Here is a 12,745-nt window from a genome sequence, read left to right on the forward strand (position 1 = left end):
TATAATGTACTGCTGCCCTGCACTGGTAAAAGTTTTGTGTTTGCTTCAGAAACATTACTAGAGTTTATATAAACCCTGGTGTGTAGCCATGGGGGCAGCCATTCAAAAGAAGAAAAGGCACAGGTTATATAGCAGATAACAGATATGACACCATTGTATTCTACAGGGTTTATCTGTTATCTGCTATGTAACCTGTGCCTTTTCTCCTTTTTTCCAGCTTGAATGGCTGCCCCCATGGCTATACAGCATCTTATTTATATAAACTATAGTAGTGTTCCTGAAGCAAACACCCCAGTTTTACCAGTGCAGGGCAGCAGTACATTATATTTCAATTACTTTAAAACACTTTCATTTTTTGGTGTTACTGTTCCTTTAAGTTCTGCAGTTGTCAACTGGTAACAACTCCTAATGGTTGTTAAGGGCTAATTGGGTAATTAGGGTCAGGAACTTTGTAAAAAGTTTCTTTGTTTATTATTTAAGTTAAAGCTAAAATTTCACAAGCCTGACATTTCATAAATCATTTTGTTTTGTGCTACAGCTATGCATTAACATTTTCAATATGTATATTTCACACTGATTCCTGCAGAAGTCGTTTGCTACCTACCAAATTAACCTAATTTGTAATTTGGTGTGGAAGTGGCCAAGATAGCAGCTTAGACAGATGTGATGTAGACCACTCACATTTTGGCTATATGCATGGGCCCTAAACTGTTGATATGTATATTACGGGTACAAACTTTTTTGACATATTGTGCTTTAAACGACAAGGAAAGGCAAAGTCACTTGGGGGTGCCAAAATGTTAGGCACCCCCAAGTGACTTAAATCGCCTACCTTTTACCCCGGGCTGGTGCCCCTGTTCAGGGAGAACAGTACCAGCCCGGGGTAGCTGCAGCACTTCCTCCTTCCTGCTTCGCATGCGCGTGCATGTGCAGTAGAGTGAAAAGCCGAACTTTAACAGAGAAGTCGGCTTTTCACTCTACTGCGCATGTGCCTATCGCATAGTCGCGGCTAAACGAAGCAGGAAGGAGGAAGCACATCGCTCCAGCTACCCCGGGCTGGTGCTGTTCTCTCCCAACAGGGGCACAAGCCCGGGGTAAAAGGTAGGCGATTAAAGTCACTTGGGGGTGCCTAACATTTTGGCACCCCCAAGTGACTTAGCCTTTCCTTGTCCTATAAAACCATGGTTTTTCAATGCACAAAAGACTTTCTATTCCCTCTGCTAGCCATGTAACATTGCCTAATGATTTCCCCACTGATGTGTTTCCATGTGCATTATTACTATATACTAAAATATTGTTAGCTTTGCTATATACTGAATGCTGCCAGGACCTTGGACTGCGTGCCCTCCACCCATTTGATGCTTAACGTTCCTACAAGTTGAAGTGTGAGACACACTTGTTATTGCTATGGGACGTCCCATAGTACAACTTGGCATTCTTACTATCACTACCATGACCCTGACCCCCAAAAATAGATTGTGGGACCCAGACCTTCCTGCTTCGCATGCGCGTGCATGCGCAGTAGAGTGAAAAGCTGAACTTTAACAGAGAAGTTAGGCTACTGCGCATGTGCCTATCGCATAGTCGCGGCTAAACGAAGCAGGAAGGAGGAAGCGCATCGCTCCAGCTACCCCGGGGCTGGTGCTGTTCTCTCCCAACAGGGGCACAAGCCCAGGGTAAAAGGTAGGCGATTAAAGTCACTTGGGGGTGCCTAACATTTTGGCAAAACACCAGTCTCCAACATATACAAAATCCTCATATATACTCTCAAGGCCAGATTTCGGAATAGGGCACCCCGAGGGCACCCCCTTTTGCCACCCTCCCACCAAATCTACTTGTAACATAGTAAGTTGGGTTGAAAAAAGACATACGTCCATCACGTTCAACTATAATGACTATATATACTATATACTTGTGCCATTAGCCTTACAGTTGGTGCAGAATCCTATTGTCCATACACAATAACCATGCAGCAGAATCTTGAGTTCCGAACTGTAATGATAACTGCTATTTCTCAAAAAAATAAAATATAAAAATATGCAGAATCATTCATTAAACCTTTAGATGTACTGCTATTCGAAGTATCTTTTGCATTTAATGGAAATAATGGAAGAACTGCATAGATTTACTTAGTTTTGTATAAAGTGGTTACAAAAGTAGTTCAGTATCAGTTCAACTAGGGAGCCCCACAATATTTGGTTCCTAATAACCAAATGATAATCAGTATTTCCTAGCACCCATTCATTGGTCCAAAGCGAAGCTGCTGAATCCAGGTAGAGGCTTTCTTTTCATTCTAATTATCTAAGGAGACCTACTCCTCACCAATACTGAGTTTTATTCATTGTTTCAAAATTCAAACTGTTGTCATTAGAAAAAGTTTTCATGAGCTTGGCACAAGCTTTGTACTTATGCTCAAAAACCATACCTGCATTTACCTGGGCCTGATTTGGTTATCCATGAGGCTATGGAGACCCGTTGGACATGGCTTTATGACTTTACTCTGCTTGAAATTTAGTAGACAAAAAATATAAAAAATTTAGTAGACAAAGAAGACAAAAAGATGCTAAGAATAGAACATTCTTTCACTAGAAGTTAATTTGAAGGTGAACTACCCCTTTAATCTTGCCAACTTTAGGGTGTCCCAATGTTTACTTAGAATATATTTTATTTGCCCCTGTTGGTTGCTATAGGAGCCCACACACCTAATCTCTTTATCCTGTGTGGTAGTTGTTCTTATTAAATTACCTTTATCCTCATTCAAGGCCTTCTTAAAAGCCACTTTCAGACTTGTTTTAGGGTAGCTCTGTTGTAAAAAATCTGTTTTGGAGGTCCCTAGGTTGTTCTTTAAAGTCACTCAGATCAGAGCAATTTCAGTAAGCATTGACCAGCCAGAATACACTTTTTAAGGGGTATCGTGCGAAAACTTGATTAATAGTAGAAGTGTTTTTCCACTACACACTGAAAAACTATCTACCATTTAATTATGTTCTATAACTGTTCCACAGTTATCTTCCAAGTTAGAGAGTTCTCTCACCAAATCCCCTCATTCTAATTTAATATCTGACAATGTTTGTTTTGGGTCATCCTGCAGTTATATATAATGTGTTTAATTACATCTTAGTTTACCCTCTGTTACTGGTTGACTGTTATCAGCATTTTGCTCTGTATTATTCTGCAAATCAGGCTGTCTAAGGGCTGTGGCACACGGGGAGATTACTCGCCCATGCCAAATCTCTCTTGACATGGGGGCGACTAATCTCCCCGAAATGCCATCTCACCCGCGAGTATGTAAACTTACATTTTCGCCAGTGGGATGGCATACGTGGTGCTGCGATTTCCCCGAAATCGCGGAAGTTTCCTCGATTTCGGGGAAATTGTGGCACCGCTTATGGTATTTCGGGGAGACTAGTCGCCCGCAACAAGGGAGATTTGTCGCAGGTGACTAGTCTCCCCGTCTGCCACAGCCCTAAAGGAGCTTTAGCACCATTTTGTTTGCTTGATAAATATACAGTGTCTGTTTTCCTTATAGAATGGAATGCCAGTTACAGCACCCCACTGTTTCCAATTTCAAGGTTTAACAAACAGCAACTTGTTGGTGAACAACAATCATTTCAATCAACCTCCATAACATCTCAAGGTATGTTCTAGTTCTGGTATATACACTACTTTGTTTTTCAAGACCTAACTCCAACAGTTCACACTTGATGTTGTTTTTGATGGAAAAGTAACAGACAATTTTGTCAATTGTTTTTGCAATTTTTAGAGATTGGTGCTTATAACAACAAGCAGAAGATTCCTATTTCTCAGTCTCATATCCAGTGGTCAGTGTAGGGGTTACCGGAATTCCTGCGAGGGAGTTTGTCTAGCTAAATGTGACCCACAAGCTGCTCAAACAGCACAAATCCCACCTGATGGTTGAACAGGGGAAATGTGAGTGGAGACAAGCTAGTGAGGCTAATAAACCTAGTACTAAGGAGAAAGCAGAAGGTGAGATCGACAAAGCTGGGTCGGGGAAGGCATTGTTCGTTCAAATTCAGGTATCGGGCTCAGGTCAGGAGGGACGTCAGAGGTTCGTGGTTAGAAGGCAGGCAAAGAGTCAGATAACAGGAATCAACACAATACAGACTAGGTTTCAGGAACAATTCCAGATAACCAGGCACAGAGCAGAGTATCCCACTTCCTTAAGTAGCTTCAAATTTGTCGCCACTGTGAGTATACTGCAACACACTGCATCAAACCCCATGTGCGGGATGGTGTCTGTGTCCATACGGTGATCAGTGCAACCAAATGCATGCATGTGCAGAATGACACACAGTGAAGATGCAACTCACAGCGGCAAAACAGAAGCGTGCCGGGGAGTGACATTGATTTGTAAGTATGCTTACAGTCAGTGTGTGAACAACAATCTCTGTTTTTTGGTTTACCTTCATATAGGCCTTAAGGAACTCCTGCAAAAGAAGAAATTGTGAATTTCGGAACCTTCTAAACCGTTTTAAGTAATACAAGTACAGGAATGTTGGTAATCTCGCATAGTGTAACAACGGCTTAGTGGCAGAGTGTTTTATTACACTGTGAAGAGAGTAAGAAGTGTGCATTTTTCCAACAGTAATAAATCTGGTGCACAAACTGAATATAAATACATCAGGTACCATATCTCACATTTAAAGGCAGTCAGTCTGGTTACATGAATGTTTAGAGTTCTGGCTAATTATGCCGGTGTGCAGGTAAGGGATGCTAGAATTGAATTTTTCAGAAGCTATGCTATTAATGTAAAATGTCATTAAGACTATGTTATTGGTGTGTAGGCAGCCATCTGAGTTTTCAGAAGGAGCCAGCGCTAAACCATAGAATTGCTTTCAGATAACCTATTGTTTCTCCTGCCCCGTGTTACTGGAGGAGTCCCAAGCCGGACTTGGATTTCTTACTATTGAGTGCTATTCTGATATCTACTGGGAGTTGCTATCTTGCTACCTTTCCATTGTTCTGCTGATCGACTACTTGGGAAAATGGGAGGGGGGTGATATCACTCCAACTTAAAGCTAAGCAGTAAAGAGTGACTAAAGTTTATTATCAGAACACAGGTCACATGGCTTTAGCATCCTGGGAAATAAAGAATATGGCTAGTCCCATGGGAAATTTCAAAATTAAATATAATAAAAGAATCTGTGTTTTATCTACTATCTGCAGTCTATGCAGCAGAGACAGTGTATTGCATTAATGGTAGTCTTTTCCACAGCAGTGCAATTTTTGAGAATTTGTTGACTAATCAGCAGTACAATCTACAGTGTGCATTCGCTTGTCAAAGTTAAGTTTAGAATTATTGCAGATGATGAGAGTTCTGTTAATACCTTTTATTAAAGGTACCCTGTCAAAATCAGTACTGGGGGACTGGTGCCATGTCATTTCACTAATTCAGTAATAATCTGTTCGTGCACTGAAAACCAAAACTGCATGGCACATTCTAGATGGGGCCTGTGCTCTGTAAAGTGGAAGAATGATCCTCTCCTCCTGCAAATCTATGCCCCTTTTAATATAGCTGCCTAACAGCTGCTAACTGGCATTGCTTTCTACAGCCAAGTTTATTTATACAAAGATCCAAGGTCCTTCTCCATGGCTTTGTCTAGTGCAGTCCAATTAAGGACTGCACTAGATATCCCAGGTGCATGACCATACATTTAGCAACATTGAATTGCATCTGCCTCTTAGCTGCCCAGATTGACAGCTTTGACATATTGGATAAATGGGAAAAACGCTAATTTTGTAGGCAATTATGAAATATATACGGTGCTGGTTTCACTTTGTGCTAAAAATGAATCCTCTCTGTAACAATGGCCCCTTTATTGGAGCTCCCTATAGACCTATCACTTCTCCGTCCAGTGTGAAATAAATAGTGGGCGTGTCCTAACGGTCCCTGCCAGAAGCACAGTAGGAGGGGGATAGCCAATCACATCCCTGCACTCACACAAGCAAAGACGGTCTTCAGTTCCCTATCAGGTCAGCCTAGCTGCTGATTGGTTCCTATCCTACAGTGCAGGGTACGGAGGGCCGCCGGCTCCCCAGCTCATCCACAATTCAGCCAGCAGGAAGTGGAACAGGTGGGCGGGGCTAGTGGGGTTTTTGTGGAATTTCTCAATAAATCAGTCTGAAACACAACATTTTTAAGCACAATCCTTCTAGATTAGTATAATTCACTGGTACATTCATAATTTTTATAGTATATGTCTCCTTTAAGATCCTGCTGCAAGCATGCCACATCCTGGACAGAATTAATTGGGCTGTATAGTTTTGTGTCATCATTGAGGTACAGACCATCCCTGGCAAAGAGCCTGTAGCTGATTGAAAAATCAGCCCTGTTCTGTATAAACCCAAAACCTCCTCCCTACACCAATCTCTCAGCCATGCATTAATTTCCCTAAGCTTCCGCTGCCACCATAATGTTGCTCATGGCGCTGGTAATATCTCTGCCACCCTTGATTTTTTTACCTCATTTTTTTTAAATCATTCTTAGGAACTACCCCCCTCCCCTTACTTTGCCATTCGTACCAATGTGTTCTTCCTCAGCCGCTCCCAATAATTTGTCTCCTCTTTTCACCACATGCCGAACCGTAGCACCAGGTATGCAACAGACAGTTTGACATGTAAAGTCCTTGTGATTACCATATCCACCTTCCTAATATTTGAATACCCTATAACTACTGCCTTTCATTCCTAGCTCTTCTCCCCTCGCCTGACCCCCTGGGTGCTCTGAGAGTCAGCTTGCTCCATACATTCATGTTCTTCTGGGTGGTGTGTGCCCTGCCTCTACTCCTCTTGCTCTGCAGGCACCCACTCCTCTTCTCCATCAGTCAGCATCTCCTCTTCATCTTGCCTTTCTGCTTCTTCTGCCTGCATACCAGGCCTGCCTTCCCTCATCCTTTTCCTCCTGGGGCACGTCGCTTACACCAGCAGGCCATCTAGCATCTGCTTATGCAGGAGGACCGGGGGGGGGGGGGGTAAATTCACTCCAACCCACCTTGCCCATGCTAGCAAAGTATGTGGCCTGCACAAGGTGGAAAATACTTGGCAGAGTTGCCCCATCTGCCACCAGTGTTGTCTGCTGAAGTACCCTGGCTGTGCCCACTGTGGGCCAGCTGGTAATTGCAAATCTACAATGTGCACTACCATGTGCAAGGTAGAGTTCCAGCACGTTGGCAAATCATAGATTAGCCAGTCGGGAGGCATAAGGTGTTGCAACGTGCCAAAGACATGCTGGCAGTAGGATACCTGTGGGAGTGGCTGCATGCCCTACATGCCCTCTCCTGTACCTCACCCAGCCCCATGCAGCTATTCAGGAGGCACTGCACCACAAAATCGAGCACCTGTAAAAAGCAAGGTATGTGGGTCAGTTGGCATTGGCGGAGAGCAGTATCACATACTTAGATAAAGAAATATGTACAAATCCAAAGTTTTCAAGAACAACAAGAACAAAAATGTTTTCTTTAAAATATAGAAAATCTTGAGACATGAATTTGGCACTCTTGCTATCAGGATCTTTAGAGGCCTCTTGAATCCTGCTCAATGTTCTGTCTAAGCTGTGCACACAAATTGTGGGACCAGCGCACACAATAAATTGTGGGACACAAAAATTTTTGTGTGAAAATACATAATTTTGTACTGTACACACTGATTTTTAAAAGTTTGCACACAGTTTTAAAAAGTGTGCATAAAAGATTTTTTTTGTGCACACAGCCAAGAACATTGATCCTGGTTAGTCATTTTTATAGCCAATAGTTCACGGTCACCTTAATTATAATTATGCTTGGAGTTGAACATTTCCTTGGAAAAGAAAACAGTTTGCTTTTTAGCACTGGTGGGCCAGTTATTTGACATAGGACAGAAACTTCGTTAGCATCTATTTCAAGATGAAAAGGCAGAGATCATAATGTTCTAAGATAGGAGAAGAAAAAACATCTTTTTAAAACACCAAAAGCCAGTTGCACTTCAGATATCCAACTTCTTTAATGGAATTATATCAGTAATGTGTGTGATGATCTAGGAGAGTTCTTTAAAGAATTCTGATAATTTGCAAAGCCTTAACGTTTTTACGATTAGTCGTGATTGGCCAGTCTAGGATGGGAGTGCATAGAAAAGCTTTTATTTGAAATAATAAAGCAGATAAATGAACAATTTTCTAATCTGATAAACAAGTTATGAGTGCCTAGCTTAGAAAAAAACTTCTTCATATGTGCCAAATGTTCTTTACAGAGGAAGAGAAAAGCAGAATTATTCTACTGCTTTATTATACATTGTTCACAGTGACTAAGTTTTACCTGCAACTTGCTTGCTTTTAAACTTAAAACTTCCAAGTGTTATATCTAGTATAAATAAATTTAAAGCAACTGGACTTGTTTGGTAATCATTGAAGACGTTTCACTACTCATCCGAGCAGCTTCTTCAGTTCAACTGACTGGTATGGGAAGTCCTCAGCATATATACTTTTCCACTAATCCAATCACAATGGCACTTTGTAACTCTTCAGAGAGGTGACATCTGAAACTCACAGAGGTGTGAATGCTGTGGAGTTACTTTCCAAGTGTTATCCCCTTTATTGCCGCCATAGGGATCACCTGACTGTAGCTTGGAATGATGGGAGCTAAACTTGTGGCCTTACTATATCTCATGTTTTATAGTTGTGTCCAAGAGCTTTTGTGAAATAAACTGCTATAAAGTGCAAGGTTTGAGTCAACTTTCCAAAATTTTGTAAAAATGGCTATGTTAAGCGAAGAATATTTTTACTCATTGTGAATTCTTCAGAATATTTTTTCCAAAATATATTTTCCGAAGGTTTACTCATAATTGGGGCCTTTATGAGACATACAATATACAGGGTTATTTTTGTTTTTTTTTTTCTCCATGAGTCAAAATTAAAAATATAGGCTGTATTTAACATTTAGGATTTCTAGAATCCGTGTAAAATCTTTTGAATATGTTGCATTCTTTTACTCTGTGTCACTGGCCATTATACCTGGATCCTAAAATGGTGTATTTCCAACCAAGAGTATGCCATAAATGTGACTTGATGTCGATTAGGGTTTTTTTGTTTGTTTTTTTAAAAAGAATTCTAAAAGTTAACTCACAGTACTTTCCCCTAAAGGGAAAGATGACAAAATGTAAATATTGGCATTCTGTGCAAAGGTTTTAGCAAAATGAATAATAAATTACATTTTACAGAATCTACAACCAGACTCAGTCAAAACAAGAATTTTGCTGTTTCAAAATTCGACAGTGGAAAGCAAACTAGTGAACGAAGACTTTCAGCGCCACATGGTCCAGTACCAGGAAGACTGCAAGGTATGAGCTTTCTTTTTGTTTTTAATAGTAATAGCAAATGTGGTGTTCAGAAATCTGTAGTTTTCAACCCTGAGCATTACTGAGTGTGGACATTGATGCTGGGTGATCAGGCCTAGCTTGAACTTAATGTTCCATTTCTTCCCACATGTGCTCAGTTGGTTTAGATAAGGGTTTTGTGCAGGACAGTCAAGTTCTTCCTCCGATCACAGCAATTCAACTCCGTACACATCCTACAGCATACAACAAACCCAGACTTGTTTGCTAGACTGCCAGGTGCAAATCTTGATTTATCACTTTAGAAAAGCCATTTACACCTTACCAGAGTCCAATGGCATAAATCTCTGCACCACTTCACAGAGCCCACACATGGAGATATATGGCGTTTGTGTGACTAATCAGACGTTTAATGTTCACATGTTCAAATGTTGCCAGAAGTGTTGACTGGTGTGTGTGGAGTGTGATTTTAAAAACAAACTTCTTAACTCATTCCTGTTTTGAGTACAAGGGTCCACCAGTGTGGATGTGACTGTAATATCCTACATTACATTGTACATTTTAGTAGGGGGTACATTATTCATTATAATCTATAGACCTGAAGGATCCAGTGTCTTACCTAGTGCTTGCACTGTGATCCTCTGTTACTGACACCTACATTACCATTGTGAATCCTAGTGTGAGGACAGGATGTAGGCCCCTTTAGCTGTGAGTCACATGAGGCCAAAATGGGTGTAGGTTACAGGAGGACACACCGCAGCTGATAATGGCAGGGGGCCTTGCATGTGTGAGTGACATGGGTAGTACAGATACACCCATTTCCGTGTTCTGCTTGCCTAGCTGTGAGTAGCATGGGGTGACATAGCAGATAATAGAGAAGATTTGTAGAATATAACGTGTTTAGAAATCTAAGCCCTTTGTTTTCTAGAGAGTGTATCTGGAATTGAACCTGTGCCATTTAGCCCCTTTTCAGCTTAAATTGCTGCCCCATGGCTTACACAGCAGCTTATTTATGTAAACTATATTAGTGTTTCGAAGCAGATAAGCCATGCTTGTTTTACCAGTATTGGGCAGCAGTACATTACATTTTAATTACTTTAAGACACTTTATTGCTTTAAATTATATAACAAGTACCATTAAATTAAAGTCAGCAATTACAGGGCTTATTTTCCAACACTGGGCATATTTGCCTTTTGTTTGTAAATAAGCCTTAAACTTTTATTTTTTTTTTTTTCATCTGAAGATTTGTGTGCAGGGTCGAACTGGGCTGGCGGGTCAGAACCGATTCCTGCTGAACCTCCGGGCCTGCAGGTCCCCCTCTCCTGATGTGCCTAAGTATGTGCGCTTGGGGGAGGTTGTTCGGTGGGCGGCGGGGGCCCAGTCTGACCTTGTTTTTTTGTAACTCTGTAGATCAACTTAATGTTTTGAAATTTGATAAACATGTTCTTTCTCTCTCGGGAAAAATACTTTATTCTGGGGGCCAGAGTCTGAGCAGTTCTCTCCTCTCTCCCTTCTCCTGCTCCCCCCCCCCCCCCCCCCCCCACAAGAATGCTAACAACTCCCTTCCCCCTCCCTTAGGAATATGTGATCTGAGCTATAACAGCTAGAGCTATACAACAAGAAGCTATGAAGATCAAGCTAAAATGGCAACTGCAACCTTAAGCAAACAGAGAAAGCTTCTAGGGCTGTTTGGTAATGATTTCTGCAGAACAAATCTAGTGTTCTAGGTGGCACTAATGGGGCAAATCTGTTGGCAGTAAAATGCCAAAGAGCCTTTCCTTCTCCTTTAATGCCAGATATCACAGTGTAAAATCAAGCTTATTTTTTCATTCTTATAGAAATTTCTGGTGTAAAATCCTGGTGTAAAAAGCAGCAGTTCCTTGAAAAATGCTATGCTTCAGAAACCAGCTGTTAAATTGTATTATGCTATAATTTTCTTGTACCCTGAATATTTCCCATTCACTTGAATGGCTTATGGCATATTGGTGGTATAAAATTTTTATTATTAGTTATAAACAGTGTAAAAAAAGCATATGTTTAGAAATAGACAATTTAGAAATACAGTTTTTCTGATAAATGATTTCAGGGATTGAGAATTATAAAAGCATGTGTAAAAATAAATGAACCAATACATAGTTTTTTTTACACCATGTTTCACACAAGTTTTCATGTGTAGATCATTTTACACAGTGCAAGAAATAGCTCCTGTGGAATTACCATTTGACTACCAGAAGGAAATATAACTGACTTGAAAAGTGCCTTGAAAATGTCTACCAGATGCAGCAATACGAAATATATATAGGTGTATGAAGGTTTCTGACTTGTATAGGTCAAAAACAGCATCACTCCAAATTTCTAAAGCACTGCTTCAGAAATCTGCTAACTTTAGATTTCAAAGCCAAAAATTCTGCTAATGGTTGGTTTAACTTAGAATGTGTTCTTTCCAAAAATACATGCCTTCCTAACAGATCTATTAAAGGATAAGTAAGCCCTAAAAAGACTATATACAGTCCCTGGAATACTATACCTTTCTCCTTGCACTCTGTCTCATGCAGATTCTTTACCACAAGAAGCTCCACTTCAGGTCTTTCTGCTGCAAGCTTTGCCCTCTTTTATTCAGCTCTCTCTGCTATTTCCTAGTCTAGTGTTCAGCTCCAACCACTTTTGCTGAACTCTCTCTCTCTCTCTCTCTCTCTCTCTCTCTCTCTCTCTCTCTCTCTCTCTCTCTGACTGTGAAGATAGTTGAAAAGGTGACTACTACGCACGGCTGATTGATTTCCATTGGAGCAGAGGCAGCAAGCATGCACAGTAGACACCTCTTTGACCATCTGTATAGTCAGAGAGAGAGAGAAGAAGAGCTCAGCAAAAGTGGGCAGAGCTTTATGCTAGATCAGGAAATAGCAGAGACAGCTGAATTTGAGCTGCCTCTGATACAGAATTTACCTGAAACTTAGTAGAAGGAGAAACGTATGTTATGTTCTTGCACTATTAAGAGTCATTTTAAAGATAGACTGCCTACCAGAGACGGGAGAATTTTCCCTGCCAACATAATGTTCTAAAACGTTAATATTTTGGTGGCAGCAAAGCAGAGGGTGTTTGTTCCAGTGTGTATAATGCTGCATAAGTCAGGATACAGATTTGATTCTGCTAAATTAAGATTTTTTGGAAAACCAGTCAGTACTCTCTTGGTAATACTGAAAATTAATACTTGAATGTTCCTTTATCCTTAGTATCCCTAGAATATCCCTAGATGTGGAAAACACTTTTGGCATGGTGGACTGGGAATTTTTGAGGGCAATATTTGGATCTTTACCATCCTCTATTTGATGGTTTACCTGGATGCTCGGCTGTTTCCCCCCCAATCTCTCTAAAAACTCTTTTATAGACAGCAGGGAAACTTATACTTCCAGTTACATATAT

At 40.7% G+C, this 12,745-nt stretch overlaps 1 protein-coding gene across 2 annotated transcripts in view; it reads left to right on the plus strand.

Annotated features, from left to right (window-relative positions):
* The window catches only part of LOC100486588, a 75,927-nt gene that overhangs the window by 51,850 nt on the left and 11,332 nt on the right, over positions 1 to 12,745 (plus strand). Inside the window, exons 17-18 of one of the 2 annotated variants that reach the window (XM_012965507.3) lie at positions 3,530 to 3,637; positions 9,211 to 9,330. In XM_012965507.3, coding sequence (XP_012820961.2) covers positions 3,530 to 3,637; positions 9,211 to 9,330 — 228 coding nt within the window. The remainder of the gene's footprint in view (positions 1 to 3,529; positions 3,638 to 9,210; positions 9,331 to 12,745) is intronic. The other variant, XM_031903762.1, reaches the window with a different exon arrangement.

The sequence above is a fragment of the Xenopus tropicalis genome, chromosome 6, assembly GCF_000004195.4.
Source record: "Xenopus tropicalis strain Nigerian chromosome 6, UCB_Xtro_10.0, whole genome shotgun sequence".
NCBI classification, from domain to species: domain Eukaryota; kingdom Metazoa; phylum Chordata; class Amphibia; order Anura; family Pipidae; genus Xenopus; species Xenopus tropicalis.